This window comes from Podarcis melisellensis (assembly GCF_964234715.1).
Source record: "Podarcis melisellensis genome assembly, chromosome: 13".
Classification (NCBI taxonomy): domain Eukaryota; kingdom Metazoa; phylum Chordata; class Lepidosauria; order Squamata; family Lacertidae; genus Podarcis; species Podarcis melisellensis.
The window spans coordinates 28,431,576-28,451,934 of NC_138545.1; the positions used below are offsets into that span (position 1 = coordinate 28,431,576).

At 42.8% G+C, this 20,359-nt stretch overlaps 1 protein-coding gene and 1 long non-coding RNA gene across 4 annotated transcripts in view; one reads left to right on the plus strand and one right to left on the minus strand.

The window, feature by feature from the left end:
• Window positions 1-11: 11 nt before the first annotated feature.
• On the plus strand, window positions 12-6,211 carry LOC309355606. The gene is made up of 2 exons (XR_014162555.1): window positions 12-5,249; window positions 5,285-6,211. It is a non-coding gene; the product is annotated as an uncharacterized lncRNA (long non-coding RNA).
• Window positions 3,606-20,359, minus strand: part of FBXL20 (F-box and leucine rich repeat protein 20) — a 63,081-nt gene continuing 46,327 nt past the window's right edge. For all 3 annotated transcript variants that reach the window (XM_081886379.1, XM_081886377.1, XM_081886378.1), the window contains exons 6-15: window positions 19,530-19,598; window positions 18,751-18,846; window positions 17,752-17,878; window positions 15,591-15,665; window positions 13,915-14,045; window positions 12,917-12,977; window positions 11,652-11,696; window positions 10,212-10,268; window positions 8,219-8,431; window positions 3,606-7,268 (exon numbers count right to left, since the gene is read on the minus strand). In XM_081886379.1, coding sequence (XP_081742505.1) covers window positions 7,161-7,268; window positions 8,219-8,431; window positions 10,212-10,268; window positions 11,652-11,696; window positions 12,917-12,977; window positions 13,915-14,045; window positions 15,591-15,665; window positions 17,752-17,878; window positions 18,751-18,846; window positions 19,530-19,598 — 982 coding nt within the window. In that variant the 3' untranslated portion in view covers window positions 3,606-7,160. The remainder of the gene's footprint in view (window positions 7,269-8,218; window positions 8,432-10,211; window positions 10,269-11,651; window positions 11,697-12,916; window positions 12,978-13,914; window positions 14,046-15,590; window positions 15,666-17,751; window positions 17,879-18,750; window positions 18,847-19,529; window positions 19,599-20,359) is intronic.

Below are 20,359 nucleotides of genomic sequence, written 5' to 3' on the forward strand. Positions count from 1 at the left end.
TAATACTATTTGTATTTTGATGTATTTGTCTATGCCTTTTTATATTAAAAAACCACTGTGATTTACTGCCATCTGTTACCAGCTGGGTGTGTTTTTTAATGGTTTTTAATCCTTCCACACTATAGGGGAACAGTAACAGAATTATAAAGTAATCAAGAGTGGCTATTTTTAATGTACTTGTGCAACCACACTTGTGACCTGGAATTTCTCCCCTTCCACATATGGGAAATCTTCTAATAACCTGCCAAGGCATTGCTGAGTGCACAAGCTTGACTAAACTGATTTATAGCCTCAGTTACAAGAACCATTACAATCTCCCAGTCTTGTATTTGAAGTGCGCACTCCAGTTATTTTAAGCACACACCACAACATATAAAGCATGAATGGGACACACATATCATAAGGACACAAACTTGCCAAGGACCTGAGACTGAGAGCAGGTCCCAGGTGAAAATATGCTACGAGCACAATTTGGTGTGAAAGTGCTCCTTGGGATCACTCCACTGTAACCCCTTCGAAAGAAGACTGGGTGAATTCATGAAGGATACAGTTATACATGGCTACTAGCCATGATGACTATGGATGGAGGCACCAATGCTTCTGTTGCTGAAACCTGGGGTGAGGCAGGAGAGAAGAGGGAACTCTTGTTTATGCTTAGGTCGCTTGCAGCTTTCCTCCAGGCATCCGTGGCAACTGGATGCTGGACCAGATGGGCTCATTTTATGTTCTCATAGACACAAGTCTTTTAAACACAGTATTGTGGTTTCCAGTCTTAGTGGGCTTTGAGTGGTGGCATGAGCACATTTGATTATGCAAACCATCTCATATACAGGCAATGACCTAGTTAGGCACGTCCAAAGGACACATGACCGTGCGCACATGCAGGACGCTGAACCCGGAAGTAGCCCAAAAATGTCATAAAGATGTCACAAAAAAGGGTGGAGTGGGCTTGGGGGGGAGGTCTGGAACGCAACCCCCAGTGCAGAAATGAGGATCCCCTGTGCCAACAGCTCTAATCGTATGGTACATGGTGGATGGATACAATCCTTAAACTTAGTATTTCACCTAGAGTACTAGTATTACAGCTCCCATCAAATATATAATAATGGCTTATTCACAAAATGACTCTCAAAAGAAATCTCAAGATTATTATTCTGGGCCTACTTAAAGGTCACAAAAAATTCTGCCGCAGGAACAAAGACAAATCATAGAAACAAAGTTCTCACTGCAGGACCCTTCACAGTCACAATTTGGAAACTTTGTCTTTTCTTTTCGTGGCCATTTTCCCACATTACAAACTTAGCCAAAGTCACAATATTGTAACATGGACAGAAAAAGAAAAGATTGAGCTACATATATATTTATATTTGCTTTACTTTTTGTTAATTGACATTATTATATTCACAATCAAGTGTCCAGGAAAGGTGAAAACACAGTTTACAGGATCATAAAAGTAGTATTTTACAGATATCTCTGTATTATAGTTATGGGGGCTGAATGGCAAGGTTCCAACCTGGGCATCCAATATAATTTTTTATGAAGAAATGGAGGGTCTTGTTAATAAAAACAACCTTTGAAGATATGCTGGCTTTTAAAACTGCTCAACATCACATGGAATATGAGAAGAACTGCACTGCAGCGATCAGGAATTGTGTTTCTTTTAAATTTTTGAGTAAGAAATTAGGAGTCACATGTGAGGGCAATCCTAAAAATAATTTGAAAAGCACAACATTCCTTTAAACACACCAAGAATGATGGGGTTTGTTTAATAAAAAGTGTTCACATTATAGTTACTGTGCCAGAGGTTTCCTGATAGTGGGTGGTACAATCAATTCTACTGCAGGGCTCTCAGTGCGAATGAAATTTAGTATTTAACTATCAAACATCCAGCCTGTGGAATACCAGCAGCATCCTTAATATGTCTAATACAATTATTTCTGAACGCTAATCATCCCAAACGTAACCAAAAGATTAGATCACAAATTAAGGGCTCTTACGATGCTCCTTCTCTCTGAAAACAGAACATTACTGTGAAAGCAACCATGTCATACAATTCCCTCCCCAACACCTGTCGAATCACATAATACCATGGGCCAGCCATGCCTATCATATTCAGATTAAAAGAGGGGAAACAAATACCCGCCTGGAGTTCATAGTAATAGCCACTGTGGGAATGGTTTCAGAATTGTGACCAGTGGCTGGGTTATTGTACCTTGAAATCTAACGAATTCTGTTGATCCAGCGTTCCTCCAAAGCTTGAGGTTCTTCAGAGAACCTGGTTGCAGATGTTAACTTCATTCCCGTTGCCTTCACTCTGGTCTCAAGCTTGTCATAATATGCAACAGGATACAGCAGAAGGCTTACAACAAACGTAGCTTTCATCGTGTACAACTTAATATGGTTCAGGTACAGGAGAAGCCAATGGCAAGGCTGTTAAGTTTTGACATCTGGAGTTTTCATGATTTCCAAAAGGCGAGGAAGGTAAAGAGTAAAAATTAAGAGTGATCGCAATGGCCTTCTGACAACAGCACTCTTCATATACTCGGTAATCAGGGCGAGCTGCTGTAGCTGGGATTTGTGGGAGCACAGAAAATGGCATTTTCCATGTAATTATGGATTTGGCACATCTGGTTAGAACAGACTTTGGCCACAAGGCTATTAAATTCTCGCTGTGTTTCTTCAACACTCAGCCTTCCCATTGATCCTAACAATTTGACTATCAAATGCAGCTCTCTGCCCCTTGTCTTTCCCCACCCCAACTGATCACCAGCAACCAGGCAGTGGAGGACAGACAATTATTTTATCACAAAAATAGAGTCCCTTACAAAATGGGGCATTTTCATGACACAGTGCACTTCCAGAACTCACTGTATGTATCGAACAGTCAGTTAATACACAGGGAGTTAATACACATTACTACTTCCAAAATTATGTATAATAAAAATATGATCTGATTAATCTGTCCCAAAAAGGAGCAGCCAGATGCTCCCACTGAGGCAATGGCCCTTCTATTTATTCCCAACATCTGTTATATTTGCCTCTGAAAAGGCATTCTTGACAATCACAGCTAATTCTTGCATCAAGCCATCCATGCTAACAGATGGGTATGGTTGCTTCTGGGGGGCCTTGGCTCAATAAGAAGTTATTGTGCTTTTTGTACTCGCTGAGCTCAGAAGGCTTGAAAAATTAAATCTGCCATTGTTTACTTGCAGGTTTCGTGCAAGTAAACTGGGTTTTCTGCACATGTCATGGGGAACTGCTTTACATTGTAAGCCTTCAGGGTCAATCTAACAAACAAAGGGAACCCCTTCTGAGCATTTATGCAGCTAATCTGGCATGTGGCTGACACCTCACTGGGTGTACACAATTAAAAATGGGAACCCAGGTCTCTCTCTCATTGCAGCTCTATGGATCAGCATGCACTGCTGGTTGCAGTGAAGGGGAACTAGGCTTTCTTCGAAGGTGGCTATGTTTATTTACCCTTTCCCAAGAGACACAGCTGTCTCAATGCGTAATAAAAGGAAGTACCTAGGACTGAACACCAGAAGACAAGAACACAGGGAGCTCTCATCCTATGCAGAAGCCATTCTTCTAACAAGACAAGCTTAGAAAAATGTGGTTTATTGATGTTATTAATAAATACACTGACAAGGGTGGAGGGGAAGAGAAGGATTCGATTATTGGCTTTAAAAATTCTCAATCAAGTGATATGAATCAAGTTATCTTTCTGTTCTGCCCTTCCCCTGAAAATAACACGGCACCGTCACTTTGGTCTCAACTTCTCTATGTTGGGAAACGAACTGCTGGCAAATTAAGGTCCATTTCACACGTTTAGAGTGGCATGCAGACAGTTGCCCTGGGGTGCTATTCCACCTAGTTGGGGAGGCTGAATGCTTCGATCTGGAGATGGGATTTGGTGAAAACAATCCTGCAACTAGACCTGTCCATATGAATGAAATATTCCCACACACGGACACCCCTCAGTGGTGCGCGACTGTGAGTAAGCGGTTTCCACAACATGACGTGCATGAGATTAAAGGCAGCCCTTAGGGAGAACCACTACTTAACGATCGAACAAATGCAAATACACTGCATGCAATGCTGCAAGCACTGCTGCTCTACAATTCCCATTCGTTTCAAGCAGTTTGCACTGGAATAAAGTTGGATGGACTGCACTCAAGCTTTTACTCCCCTCCTTCCATTCCTAGAGGAAGGTTCTACTTTCAAGAGCTGTGCTGAACACTGACAAGCTGGCAGCACACGCACACGCACAAACACACACTCCTGGCTCGTTCAGGAGGTTCAGTAACATTGCAACAGTGAGTTGTTTCCACAATGTCAGCAATTGCCACAATGATGTTTGGAATTCGAAAGATGGAATTATGCTGCCAAGTTTTACAAACGAGATGCACGGATCATAGATGGGCGGGGAAGACTATCAACCATATTTCTATGCTGGAGTCCATAAAATGTGTGGGGTTTTTTTAAGACACAAAACTCACAAGGATCATCAGTAGATATCTGGGTGGAAGAAAGAAGATCAAAAGTTTTAAAAAAGATTTTGGGGGAAGGAAGGAAGGAAGGAAGGGGAAAATGCATTATTTTAAAAACAGGTTTCGCCTTTTCAGATCTTTGGTCGCAGTCTGAACTGCTGGAAGGCCTTGTGAAAAGCCCCATTGGTAGGTTTGGGAAATATAACACAGGTGTGTTTGAGAAACCAAAGATTGCTGTGTAAATATGTTTCTCTGGGAGTACTGAGAAAACACAAATCCTCTGGAATCAAAAGAAATCGTGATTACTGCTTTGGGAAAATGCAGAGAACATTTCACAGGACAATTTCCATAAAACAGAGCTGTTCTCCAGGCCCTTCCCCAATTATAGCTACAATTGTCTGAGGTCTGTGATCTTGGCGGGACAACAGAAAATTAGTGAATACCTAATCTCTTCATCCAGCACCTAGGATGCTGTCTGGGCCAGACACCTGTCCCATTATATCTCTGAGACCAGCTCATACGATTTGTGCAATTTGTGCTGGGTTCCTGCTTTGAATGGGGACCCTGACACTTAAAAACATTTAGGCCAAGAGTGAAACAGAGCATGCGTTTCCTACAAAGCCTCACAATCTGCCTTAAAAATCCTCATGAGCACTGCTGTTACCGTGGTGGTCTTTTTTTTTTTTTTTAAAAAAAGAAACTATCTTTTACTCTAGACAATCGAGCTTTTGAATCCAACCAAAGTGCAGTGGGAAAGTTGTTTTACAAGCCATGCTTTGGACAGTCAGAAGCCAGCACAGTTGAAAACAAAGCAGCAGATCAGAAGTGGACTGGCAACAGGCTAATTAAAAAAACAAAACAAACCACTCCTTAGCAAATGTGGATGTGCTCACAAGCAGAGCAAAGGATTGTACATCAGCAAGGAAGCCAGATTTCTTGGGACAGAATTCTCATGATGAAGGGTTCCCCTGTGCTTTCTGTACAACAGCCAAATCGGCAGGTGCTATTAAGAAAAACTGTGTTTGGGAACTGTTAAGGCGGGAAGGGCAACTTGTGATGGGAAGGGCAACAGGCGACCAAAATGCTGGAATCATTCAAACTGGAGGAAACTGATCTGGTGCTGTGCCTCTGCCTACAAGACCTTTAAAAACCCACCCAGAAATAAAAATAGCTACCCAACCTGGCCCTGCAAGGCATCAAAAAATGGCTCCGGTGCTTTTGAAGAAACAAAACGTACAGTTATTTAATGCTGAAGTGGAAGAATCTGGCCAACTTCCCTATCAGGGTGGTAACTGATTTGTAGGGGAAGACACACAGGTCTAGCGATGGTGCCAAGAACCCCACATCAAATAAGGACAGATTTTCAGAGGTGGCTCTAATGATACCATTGCATTACTATGGCAAATAAATAGAACAGCACAGCTGTGTGCCATTTCCCATTTGTGCTACACATTGTTCTTCAACGGGGTTACCTTTGAACACACAGGATGCTATGAGCCCCACTTGGACTGTGTTATGGGTTAAAAGAACCTAGAGAAGACTCTCTATAGAAGCAATTTTGCTTTCAGAACTTCATCCCATTTCACAGCTGTGATTTCAAAGCTCGCCCTAGCCTCCTGGTGGTAAAATACACCTTTTAAAAAGGAAAATAGCTTAACATATATTTTATGTTCAGTCATTTCATACAATCTCAGAATGGTTTTCTTAAATAAATAAAACCCCCCCGAAAACCTGGAGATACTGAAGAAGGAAGAGAGAGAGAAAAACAAAACAAAAGAAAATAAATCAGACCTGACGTTACAGATTTCTAGCTTTATCGTCACAACAATCTAGGAAGCCTCTGAGCCAAATGCTATGGAAACATGGAAGAGAAACCGCTGAACCTTCAACATGAGCATGCTCCGTGGATGTGCCGGCACAGAAAACGAGGAAGCACAGAAGCGCAGGAATCAATGTCTCACAATGGCTGCTGTTTCAACATTCCCTAACACAAGGATGATGATTTTTAAAAAGTAAAAAATATAACCATGGGCTTTTAAAGGTTTTACGTTTTTCTCCTCTCTGGACAGTGGTGGTGAAGATTCAACGTCTTATTTTGTTCCCTTCCTTGGTTATCACCGCTGCTTCCACACTTGCATCGAAGGGTTTGTCCAGTTTGCTGTTTCCAATGTCAAAAGAACGACCCTCTCCCCTCCCGCCCCCCCAGCAACAGCAGTTCTTCAGATGTGCGTGATGATCCCCTACCTCCCCACTTTCTCTCCCACCCACCTCCCCATGATTTCTTCTGAGCATGCCCAGTAGGAATGGTTCATAATAATACCAATCCACCTACAAGAGAAAAAAAGGGGGAGAGAGAGAGAGAGAGAGAGAGAAGGAGCCCACTGATCCAGCTCCTAAACTCCAAGGTCCTTCAGTTTGCTGGAAGAAGTAGGTGAGAGTGGGTGTATATACTGCAGTGTGTGTGTTTTTGTGTGTGGCTTATGGGGCAAAATCGGGAAGAAACTTCTGCGACCAGCTCCCCCTGCTTTGCTTTCTTTTCAAAAGGCCCTCGCGAGAGACCACCGGCATCACTTTTGTCGTGTGGAGATACTGGTGTCCACTGTTACTTCTAGAAGGGTAATTTAAATACTCAGTTTTTGTTTTGCACAAGGTAGATTGGCTCCCGCGTCATAGGATGATGCAGCATCTGCAGAAGCGCTGTCTGCTGCCCCCCACAGATGGTGGTGGGGTCACGGGTGCGAAGTAGGCGTGGACTTTAATATTGGGTAAGTGGGTCTGAAAAGACAAACACATATATTTCCCAATTCAGAAAAAAAATCAGAAAGGTGGGGGAGAGCATGGGTTGCACACAGAAGGACGCTGGGCTCATGAGTTGCAAAGCAGATCTCCGTAAGGAACGGGGAGACATTTCAGGGAAGGTGTTGGTTTTCCCCTCATTCTTCCCACCCTTTTCCCCACTCTGTGACTGGCATATCAACATTTGCCAGTTTTCTTCCTAGCCCGCCACTGTTCTGCTGGCCAGTGAAGGGAACCCCTTAATTCTATATAGGCTTCTAACATATTGAAGATTTGTAGGCCTCACTTAGGATCTGCCTCTTCCTATTCCAGTCCAACAAGAGGCTGAGTATATTGTGTGCCCCCACACTACACCAGAAAGAAATATATCATTTCTATGTCCAGGAAAAACCAAATTTCTTAGCTTAAATATTAGGAAAGTCTGAATATATTTGTGGATTTAGGCAAGGAGTTATAAAGGGCCACAGAAGCTGCAACTCTTGACCTGCTCAGTCTGGCCACTGGAAAGAGTGAATACCAAAGTTCTCTCATAATAGTTGAGGGTGCACAGGATCTGAGCAAAGTGACTCGGAAAAGAGGCTAAGTATTGTGAATGAGAGACAGACTCGGCCTTCTCTAAGGTGGGGAATTTCCTGGTTGAAAGTTCCCAGTTGTTAATGGGCCCCTGGGAGAACTCTGCAGATAATTCCCACATTGACACCACAGAGGGCTACGTGTGAAGTTCTTTCTCACTCCCCTCAAAACAAACTTAAGACTTTGATGTACTAGCCAGCATGTCCTTAGTCTTAGCAGGGCGTAGGGAGGTGGTGTGGATTTAACATAAAACCCCACTGGGCTTCCCCAGCATCATCTTCTGAAAGGAGTCAAACGGGCCCAGGAACTAGCAAAGCGTGCACTTGTGCCTACTTAAATAAATGCCTTTTTTTTACCCTGAGTCTCTTGATTCCAGCCCGTGAAATCTGTTGACAGTCGTACAACTCTATCCTCTCCAGGCTGTGGCAGCTCTTGAGGTGCTCCAAGGAGGCGTCTGTAATCAAAGGGCAGTTGTCCAGCTCAATCACCTCCAGGCGGTCGTGGGCGCAGGCACCGTTGCCCAGGTGGCGAATCCCATCGTCAGTGATCAGCTCACAGTGCGATAAACTCTGCCGCCACAAAGGGAACAAAGCGAAAGCAAAGGAGAAAGAAGCAGGCAGCATTTGCAAAGGTGTTATTATGAAGTCACTTCAAGATGGTGGAGCTACCCCAGCCTGGAAGCGCAGAACTTGATATATTCCTAAGTTATCTTCAGCTGAAGAAATTATCCAGCAACATCTGTGACTGTTGGACCACAGTATTCCAAACCTGGGCTTACAGATTTGTTGGATTCATGGATGCTCTCCTCATCAGACGAGCCCCAAACCCCAGTGACCTATGATGTGCCATGCTGCTGGGAAGAGCTTCCCCTTCTCTCTGAATCCCTGCTTCCTCAGCCCTCTCCATTGCCTACTGCAGAGGTGGGGAACTTTCCCCACTCTCTCCTGAGGAACCTTCTGAGGGCCACATGGGAGTGCAGAGCGGGGCCAGAGGCAAAAGTGGGAGGAGCAGTGGATGTAAATGTTACCTTTGTACAGTAGGCTAGTTTCTACACAAACTCACACACTCCTCTTTATCCTCCATCTAGACAAGCAAGAGGCAGTATTATTAGACTTCAGGGACACATTTTTGTCAGGCAAAAACACTTGGAGTGCAAAAGCAACGCCAGTGAGGTGTGTATCCTAGGGAGAGTCCCAAGGGCCAGACAGATACGTCTGGAGGGCCACATTTGGCCCCCAGGCCCAAGGTTCCCCCTCCCTGGCCTACTGATTCTCCAAGTCACTTCAAGCTCACTTGCTTTGTGCTGTGTGTGTATAGTTAGTTCTCTTCTAAACTCCAAGTTATTTGTATTTTAATAACGAAAAGTGTTTAATTAGTGGTCAAGGCACCTCAAATTATGTCACGAAACCTTGCAACAATCCTATTATTATTATCCATCTATATTGCAGAAGCCAAGAGATGGTGGTTTGGCTCAGGGTCACCTAGCAAATCCATAGCTGAGAGAGTGCTTTTTTATTATTATTGATTAACTAAAATTTAATACAGTGTTCACAAGAAAAAGAATAATAAACATAGCATTGAATTCATAGCGTCATTTTACATAATCTTAAAACATTAATGGTCAATGTAGGCTCTCCGCATACATGGTTGCAAAATTAGTGGGGAAAGTTTGCTATTTCCCTTGCATATGAAAAGAAGGGGGGCCGGGTTTCATTAAAGGTGTCTCTCTTTACAACACTTTTCGTGACCCTCTTAAGCCCTGTTAGTCTCTCTGAAATAGCCACATCCCAGATATTGTTCAACCATGTTTCAAGGGGTTAGCTGAGGCAGTATTTGAGATCAAGAAACTTTCTGGCTCATATATCTTAGCTACCATGCTTGACCAGCTCTAAAAGCTGGGCCGTCTTGTTGACAAAGCTGCTGTCCTGTTCACAGATCCATTATGTCAATGACAGACTAGAAGGTAGCACATTCAGGAGTTGCTTCTTAAACAACCCATTGCCTTTTTAATCACACTCACAACTTTGAGCTTTTTTAATGACCCAAAATTCTGCAGTTGAGAGAAAAGCACTAAATTTGAAACTCTGGCTCTACCACATTGTTTTGGGCAAGTCATTCTCAGTTCTTCTTCCTATCCAGATTCGTAAAGCTTAAACAACAGATGACCTATCTCACAGAGCTTTGCATACGAGCACATTATTTAGGGGTTCATGAATTTCAATACCCTGAATTCCACATCTCAGGGGACTACCTCATTTTCTTTTCCGACTTGGCAAATAATTTAGAAATGCAGTTAACAACGTGGTTAAAATCCATGATGGGGGGGGGGGCGGACTCTTGAAGACTCACCAAAACCTGAAGCCGTGGACAATGTATGGAGAGCTGGATTAATGTGCTGTCTGTTATCTGGAAGAGATCAAAAGATACACACGTTTCAGAAGGTATCACCTAGCCTATCTTGTAGTAGTTCTTGGTAGGCCTTCCAGATAAAGGCAAATGGCTGCTGGCAGAGTCAACTGTTTTCAGAAGGCTCCCGGAGTTCTAGAATCCCTAATATAGACATTCCCTCTCTCATCAAGTATATATAGAAGTTCTCAAACTGTGGCCCGCAAGCTCCATTCAGGAGGCCTGCAGAAAAATTATATCTGTGTCTGGCCCTGCACTTCACTGATTTTTTTCCTGATGGAGAGCAAAGCTGTTTTGACCAGGGATGGACTTTCAAATTGGCAAACAAGAACCTGGGGTCCCTGCAGGGCCTCTGATTTTCATGATACTGTGCTGGTTTGCACTGGGATGCTGGTACTGAAGAAAAAAATATATATTTATTTTGCTTCATATTTAATTCAGAAGCACATCTATCACATTAGAAATGAAAGCCTACAGTTATTAAAACATGAGTTGTGCATGTGCTTTGGTTCATAGAACCAAACAAGTTCATTAAGTGATCCGCTGAAACCTTCAGCAATTTTCAAATAGTCTGAGGAAACAGAAGTTTGAGAATTGCTAGGCTGGATGTTATGGGAGCCATATGGCTACTGCCAAAAGCAGCACCTCTGCACTACCTCTTCCTCCCTCCTGTGACGATATGCAGCAAGCGAGGTCATTGCACTCCAGGTCCCCCTCTTCTTGCATGCAACAGGCAATAAAGTAGAGCAGGGAAACTTTGAGTACAATGATGCCCTATGATACTTTAAAAAAATTATTACTGGGCAGCAAGGAGGTGGCGGAGCTAAAGCAGCTGCCACTCATCTTACAGCAATATTTTGTTCCACCAGATTTTATTACAAACTAACGGGCTGTTTTCAACTAAGCAATACTATGAGTAGACCTGTTGAAATTAATGAACCGTAAGTTAGCCTTATAAATTAATTTCAATAGGTCTATTACGAGTGAGATTAGAATTCAATACCACTCTAAGTGGATAGGATTAGCGAGACTATATACTACTATGTCTCAATATTATGGTGACAGGAAGTTCAAGAACATCTTTTCCTTGGGGGGGGGGGGAGATGAGTGACCAAAACCCTCACCAAAGCATTCTTGTGAAAATGCTTCCATGCAGGGATGGATCAACAAACTTCCTTTCTGAGCATTATAGGAAGAGCACAGAAAGAGGAAAAGCACAATTCACAAAACACTTCCTGCTTGTTGGAATGTGGATAAACAATCTCAAGCAAAGGCTTATCTTAACAAATTACGGCATTCTCTGAGTCATGGTCTACGTCCATGACATTCTGCACATGCATGCACCCCCACCCCTAAGAAATGGGATGAAGATACTTCATATACCTGAACACACTCTTCCAGGTCCATTTTTTCAAGCTCATGACAATTCTGGGGAGAATCAAAAACAAAGCAAAACACACACAAAATTAAGCATTCGTTTTTTCAAAAAAGCATGTATTGAATTCTTCCTTCTGAACGCAAGGTAAGACGGCTATAGACTAGTCCCAATTACTTCAATGGGATCACTCCAATGGAAGCTGCTGGAGAAATGAGGCCAACAGGTGTCTTAAAAAGAAACATTCCTTCCACTATCAGAGCCATGATCGCAAGAGGATCCAACTACATTACGGTGCTCTCGTTAGTGTTGGCCACTCTGTAGCAAGTTCTGCTTGGTAGAGAAAGTGCACTGTATTATCTTCCCCTCTCCCTGATTTGGCTCCAAAGCAATCCCAACTCTGTAGTTCAGAACACATTATGCAGCTATGGAAATTATCTGATTTAAATGGCTTATTCTGCTCCCATCAACCAGATTTCTCAACGTAGTTTAACTCCAGACCAATCCCATTTCCACCAATGGGATTACTCTGGGGAGTGTCACAATAATTTCTGCATTTAAGGTCTAGAACGGGGATGGGGATGCTTCAGCCCTACAGATGTTGTTGGACCACAACTCACACCATTCCTGACTGATGGTCTTGCTGGCTGGAGCTGATGCGATTCCCCACCCATAAACTCAATGACGGGAGAGGTAATGGAGATCAGAGGACAAGATGGTTTTGCAAGGGATGGAAGTAGGGAATGGCTGCCATGAGTTGGGACAAGGGCATGGAAGCACAACTCCTTAAACAACAGAAAATACATTGTTGCTTTGTCTTCCATTCAGCCACAGCCAAGCTTTTAAGATGCTATCATATTGCAAAAGTCTAAAGAGGTGCGTGCTTTCAGACATCAGTCCTGCCAGGTTCTGGTGCTTGTTCAACCTCCATTTCCACGGCTGTTCAATCCAGAACTTTGCTTCCATCCTCGCCCTTAGGTTCTCTCAGGGACAAACTGGCTATGGCAGTGGCAGTTACATATTTCTTTTCCCATGCCCATCCCCATTCACTTATAAAGCCTTATATAGGATGCACAGAAAAGGACGCCAAATCAACACATCACCTCCTCTTAGTTCACTGCTCAAACCACTCTTCTCTTTTCCCAGTTTGCTTATGGTACTGAGCCAGGTATGGCATGGGGCATGGGGTGTTTAGCACCTGTCTTCTACAAGGAAGACACCACTCACTGCTTTAAGTCTATGAACAAGCAAACAAAAAGGATCAGATGCTTACCCGAGCCAGCGTGGTAAACCCCACATCAGTGAGCTGAGAACACCGAGCCACTTCCAATATTCTGCACAGAAAATAAAATACAGCAAATTAAGCACTTGTGCTTTTCAGAAATCCATTTTTGAAATCTCACAAACTTGGTGCCTGTGGAGAAGAAACCCCAAGACCACCAGTTTCAAAGTAGTTGAGGACATTTCACTTGATGGGCTCACGCTATATATCAGCAATCCTAACAACACACGTCAAAGGGATAAATACAGCTTAAATCCCCCCAGCTACACATCCCCTCCCCCATTTTTATGATTCTTACACTTCCCATAATCACTCCTGAAGACCTTAAATAGACACTTTTTCCCTGACAAAACTCCTCCAGCTCATCCATATTTACTCCAAACCCTGAACCCATCAAACCCTTGCAATCTCACTTTTTGATGATTAATGTCGCACAACTTTGTGGGAGTTAGATTGCTCGAAGCCCATCCCTATTGTCCTCTTGACCTAGCTCTGGGAAGGGAAGCTAGGATTATTAACAGTATTTTAGGCAACTTACGACCATTAGTCTAATTTCAAAAGCTTTCTGTAAGCAATCAGTTCAGACCTCTGGGAAGAGTGATCTGTCCTTTCCCTGGGAGCCTGCCGGGCAGGGAGGAAGAAAGTGGGGGTTTCCTTCTCTACTTTTTGCTCTGACTCCACACACTATTTCAGCTTGGTCCAGAGTGAGCATGTTGCCCCTGACAATTACCCATGAGAAAAGTTTGCTTGCCCCTGATTTAATAGTGGCAGGTTTCATTCTGGGTAATGACATTTTTCACAACTTTGAACCTATGAGACAGAATTGAATTTCTTTTTCTATGACCCATCCCCTTCCACATAATATGCTAACCCTTTTCTATGAGCTTTTGATTCCCCCCATGTTACTCATTTTTACCCAGCATACATCCCATGTTCACATGCTAACCTTGTATCCCCTCATGCAGCCCTCTAACCCAAAGCCTACTTACCTAAGCCTTGGACAGTTTTGCCCTAAAGCATTCAAGATGGCGTCGGTGATGTTGGAACAGCCAGAGGCGCACAGAGACTGTAACTTGTGGCACCCTCTACATATTGTAATGAGGCCATCGTCTGTTATTTGCTACAGAAGGAGAGAAGGGAATCAAAGTCATTTGTAGTGTGCGGCAAAGTTTTGGTCTGTTTCGCCTGGCGCATGAAACCCACAGGTCAAAGCAAACCATTGTTTAATGTGAATGAGCAGCATGCTGGTGCCCACTGCTCATAAATTCCCACAGCGTGCTGTGGACAAAACAATCTGTATGTTTGTCATGCTGTCTAAACCCAGGCTAAAGGTTGGTTTCCACCAAACAAACCACAAGCAGTCAGTCAAGAACAAATTTTGGTACTACTTATTACTTTGCTGGGTGGAAATCAACCATTAAACAGGGTCCAGAAGACAGGAGAAGCCAGACTCTGGCATGTTTTGTCCACAACGAGGCAGCAAAGGTTGTGGGGGAGGAGCGCAATAGGAACCAGAATGCTGCTCATTCCCATTAAACCACAGTTTGTTTTAAACTTTGGTTTGATATGACATTTGAACTGGGCTCCAGGGTGGGAGAACCCTTCTGAGTCCTAAAATTACATGTTAAGTATTATTTGGTAAACTCATTTTAGCAACTATCACGTGAAAAGGCAGGATGCCAACAGCACACAGGCTATCAAAATCTGTTCCTTTTTTGGGCTCAACATTCCATTTTTGGCACCACCACAAAATGGTACAGGATATTTTCTTGCAGGACAAAAATGTACTTCCTCTTCCAACTTTTTAAAAATACACACACACAAAAAGTTAAATACGGAGACAAGAAAGCATTCCAACCTGACCAAAAGAATCTTTTCCAGCTTGTCCTGCAAACAAAATTTGAAATGCCTCCAGGGCAAGGGTGAACTCGGACCAGATAGATTTGTCACATTAAATGCTAACACTAGGAGAGTTCTTTACTATATCCAGAAAGTATCCATTGAATGGTCTAGGGTGGTGATATGGTTGCCAACTTGAGATTTTAAAAATATCCAGTCAGTGAGTGGTGTTGGCAAGCTCCTAGTGATCTGAGGGTGGAGCCCATTGGATTTTGTAAGGCCAGAGCAGAGTCAACAAGGTGCCCTCAATATGTTATTGGACTGTAACTTCCAGCGTGCTGGTCGAGCATGAGACTCTTAAATGGAAAGAGCTCTCTTCCAATATCCTTTATCCCCCCCACAGGAACTATACAGGGGAATATCACGGTTTTAGGAAGCCTTCAATGGCTTTGGGGCACCATGGAAATTCTAATAACGTCTGTATGCCTAGCATACTAGGGGCATTGAATGTCTTGCTTAACATGTTTGGAAGCAAAGGGTCAAGAATGGCTATAGGCACAGAGATGCAAGCAACTAGAAAACATTTGCCCATCCCCTCAGCTACTGACAATTTTTATAGCCAAATTTTCACACACATTCCCATCCACCACAGTTGGGATTTGCCCCTATGTAATAAGATGAACATCAAGCTACCAGGACTGCAACTACTCCAAGCCAACAGGAAGAGGCATTTCTTGGGGTGTGAGTGTCACTTTGCATAGTTCATGGCCTCTGCATGTTAAGAAAAACAGGAGCAAATTTGGATTTGTGTGAACCAATTACTTACCAAGCAGGTCTGCAAATTCAAAGTCACCAGTTCGGGACAGTGTGCCCCAATGTATTTGAGAGCTTCATCCTCCAGCTAGAACAAAAGTGCAATAGGAGGGAGGGAGGTAAGCAACTTGTTAAATAGTCAGCGTGAAGTCATATTATGGGTTTTCTTTTTCAAGAGTAAAATTACTGAAAATCTGGATTCCCAAAAGTCTGTTTTTATTTTAAAAAGAAAGGGGTAGTTTCTCATTCTCAATGACAGCTAAGAGCCCATATAGGTCTCTGGTGTCTCATGTCACCATGGGACCCACAACATCTAATAGGCTTTCAAAGCTGACTATAAGCAAAAACTCCCAGCATCAAGGCTGCCATGAAAGAGGGAAGAACAAGTGAAATATCATGTTTTCGCAAAGCCTCCCCCTACCCCATTCTATACCCCCATGAGCACTACACCTTTGTGGCATTGTCGCCTGAGAATTTCTTTGGCTGGGTTCTCAAAATACTTGGCTTCATTATGGAGGTGTTTGAAAATCTCATAGTGTAACCACATGGTTCTAGAATCAGAGTTTCTGAATTTTATGGACTTAAGTGCCTTTAATAATAATAAGAATTTTATTATTTAAACCCTGCCCATCTGGCTGACTTTCCCCAGCAACTCTGGGCAGCTTACTGTACATATAAAAACATAGTAAAACGTCAAACATAACTACTTGTTGGTTTCACATAAACATGCTTTGTTTAAAAGAGAAAAAGAGGCTCTTTTGTTAAGGCAAAAAGAAAAAAAGGCAACACCCAAGTTATTTCTGCTACTAAAGATGCCACGGATGTCCTTGAATCACGGAGAACAGATGGCAAAACAACTGATAGCAAGTGCCTTGCTTCCATCAATATTTTTTCCTTAGCACTCCATAAAAAGGGGAAAAGGCTCAAGCTATTTTAAAAAAAAGAAATATGTGTTATAAAATTATGGCTGCGTTTACTAAGCCTCTCCACTAGAACTTCTTTCTTTGACTCATATCGGTGCAACTATAAACTGAACATCCTTTATCCATGTGGATGCAGATACAGATGTGGATGTATATCTCCAGATGTGCCCTGAAGCTCCCGGATGCATATTTGATGCAGATGAACATCCTCAATCAGAGGCCACAAGTTGTGTAACATGTGGTTAGCTGCCCACAACTAAACCTGGATTGGGGGCCTAGAAACATGTCTTATGCTACTCTATTACAATTCCAAGCTGCTCTAAGAGATCCACAAAAATGTTTGCAAAAATCCAGTACAAGGAAAACTGAAGCCATGACTGTGGAAAGTTCCTGTCCTGCAACTGCCTTGTGTCACAGCTATTTTATCATTTTGCCTGGGACTGCTAACAAGGTTGGGTTTTTTCCTTTCCCTGTATGAGGTGCCACAACTAAGTCATGTGGCCCATCTCAAAGAACTGAAATTCTTTGAGATGGGCGAAGCATACAGAGCAATGGCCCTCAACTAGTTGAACCAGGTCCCGCCCAAAGCTGAGATCAGAGGCCATCCTGCCCAGAACAGGATTCAATACACAACCTGATTTCCAATTCAGTTATCCAACTTGCTATGTTTTACTTTTTAAGCAATTTCTAATTTCAAGACAAAACTTGGAGCATATTTGGATAAAGGGTAGGATTGCAGAGTGTGTTTCAGAATTTCAAATACAGTGGACGCGAGAAATGCTCAGCTTTCCAGTACAGATGTCCAGGGTTTTTTTTTTTAAAAAAAGGTTGGCTTGGATGCCTTGGTCCTCTTCTAGTCCAACACCTTTAAAAATGACAAATATCCTAGAAGAGAAGTAACCAAAAGTTCCTATACTTAAAAGCCACATGCTATTGCAAGACAGCCAAGAACTGCACGAAGCACAGTGCTTCTGCTCTACATTTCCTTTGTTCAAAACTAATCTCACAGATTTCCTCCCTTATTCTCTATCCTCAGAGAAACTTGTGTGGTGCAAATTGCAATTATAACTCTTTTGGATAGGGTAAAATAAATAAAGGAATAAATAAAATTTATTCTCTCCTACTGTTCTCCCTCTTGCTTCCAATGTCACAGTGTATGACCCACACTCAACTTGATTCTGCTCCAAGTTAAAACAAATGCACTTTAACTCAAGCCTTCTTGAAGTTGCTGTGTCCTCACTGGAGACATACCTGCGTGCAGCCTTTAAGAAACAGAGCTTTGAGTCCACCACAGCCTCTCACCAAAGCCTGGATGCCATCTTTGGTCACTTGGTCACACCATGATATATTGAGCTGCTCCAGTAGAGGGCATCCCTCGCTTGAGAGGTGAGAAGGGGGCAGAGGGAAAGGCAGACAAAAATGTTAACTCTTAAGGATAAAAAATTCTTGCTTTGGAAACAAGGGAAATTCACCGCCTTGTTTTCCAGTAATAACACACTGAACTCTGCTCTCTGCCGCAGCTTCAAGAATGACCACCAACTGAAAACTATAGCAGGAATTTGGTTAGAGCATGGTGCTGATAATGCCATGGTTGCTGGTTCAATCGCTGTATGGGACAGTTGCATACTTCTCCACTGCAGGGGGCTGGACTAGATGATCCTCGGGGTCCTTTCCAGCTCTACAATTCTATGAATAATAGGTGTGTGTGGCGACAAAAGCCATGTGGCAATAATGCAGGGAGAAAGAGAATGGGCATGTTTGTATACCATGCACAAGGGCTACTGTATCAAAAGGACCTAAACAGGGCAGGGGCTGAGAAGGCACAGACAGCAATGCCACAGGGTGTCTCACATCTGAATCAACAGCAAGGATAGGCCATTCCATTTCTTGGATGTCAGCCTTCTGTGGCTTCCGCACTACTAGCATTGTTGATATCGCCTGGTCCACGACTAATTGGGAAGCTCATTCTTTCCCTCTGATTCTGACCCCATGGGATCAGAAAACAGCCCAAGCTTGTACTGATTGTCATCTTATGCCCAGTCTTCCTGGAGTGCCCCAAGTCAGACTAACCAAGAAAGAACAAGGTGTGCCTCTACCGCACCCGCCCACCCCTGTTCCAATTCTGGTCAGCTGCTATACCACTGACACCGTGAGTAAAATGAATGGTAAAATGAAGCAGGGGTTTCCATCGCAAAGAAATGTGGTATTTTTACATCAGGGTGAATAAGCTTTATAAAGAGCTACACTCACCTCAGTGCTTTGAGGGACAGGTTGGTTATTGAAGTGCAGGAAGCTAGATCAAGATGTCGGAGTTTGGAGCAGAACTTACTAAGGCTAGTACATGTCCTGGAAGAGAATAGGACACACATAGGTTCACTGCTCTGTCATTATTATTTTTTTAAGTAGAAGACGTTTAGTGATCATGTGCCTATATCAGAATGGGTCCCTCATTTTCATTGTAGTTGACTGAAATCTATTTCTTTAAAAGCACACTAAGATTCTCAATATTCTTCTTAATTTGGATTTTTCTTTTTAACTATATCATTGTTAAGAAGAATATTGAGAATCTTAGTGTGCTTTTAAAGAAATAGATCTTTTTAACTATATCATTGTTAAGACTTCACAATGTTCTACAGTTTATATCAAAAATTGAGATATATAAAAATTTGGGTGTAGTAAATGAGAGAAATCAGATGCTCAGCACATCTGGCCCAGCCTAACCATGTGCCCTCCAAGCTTAGCCTCTGATCCTTGCCTGTCTAATATATACATAGGGGACCACTGCAGATTTGGTGAAGGCGATGCAAAGGTAAGGAAGGGCTTGCTGCACCAAGCTTAAGTTGGTGCCGCCCCCTACAGTGGGGACAGGGGTCCCTTGGCAATTAGCCCTTTCTAGCTACCCATTCACAATAAGAATGGATATACTCTGACAGCATTTGAGCAACAAAACATGCAACCAAGAAAATGGGGGATAGTGATTAAAAAGAGCTAAAGAAATACCACGGAGAGCTGAAATAAATGCCACTTACGCATCTGTAATCTTGGTGCAGCCATTCAAGTTCAACACTTCAATATTTCTGCAGTTCTGTGCAAATGTCCTTCATGACAGAAAAAAGTACAGTGCTTTTCAGGCTTTTAATAACATACATTTTAAATCAGTGGCACCTGACATATTTAAAAGGTCTTACAAACCGAGGGGCAATTAAAGCAAATAATGCAGATTTGGGGTTGGTTTGTTTTTTTAAGTGATACATTGAGAAAATTTAGGGACGATACCCAGCTTAAAAAGAAAAGAGAAAACACCATTCACAATCTATTTCATGTGTTGGCTGTGATCAAGATGGTAATGTACATGTGGATCTCCCGCTGCCAACTACAGAAGACAAGGCTGTACATACATACTAGGGTGCTTTCATCAGTGTACACTAGCTGTAGCTTATAGGTGTGCAAGTGCCAGGCAGGTAAGTACATGCATCAGTTCCCCTTGCTGGATCTCCAAACTGCTTTCTAACATTGCCTGGAAAATAGTCCAGCATAAAGAGAAACCCCAGTGCACAGATGTTAAATGTTGGACTGGGACTGGGAGACCAGGGTTCAAATCCCTGTTCAGCTGTGATGCTCATCAGGTGACCATGGGTCAGTCACTATCCAGCCTACCTCACAGGGTTCTTGAGAGAATAAATTAGGGAAAGCCATGAACACTGGCCTGAGCACCTAGGAGGGAGATGAAAACCTAACTGTTAACAACACCTCCTCCTCTCCGAGCTTCAGGAGGAGAGAAAGATTAAGTGTTTTATAGCTGTGCTGCCAACATTCTGCTCTCTTTCCTTGAAGGAGAATCTTTGCTGTCACCATGCAA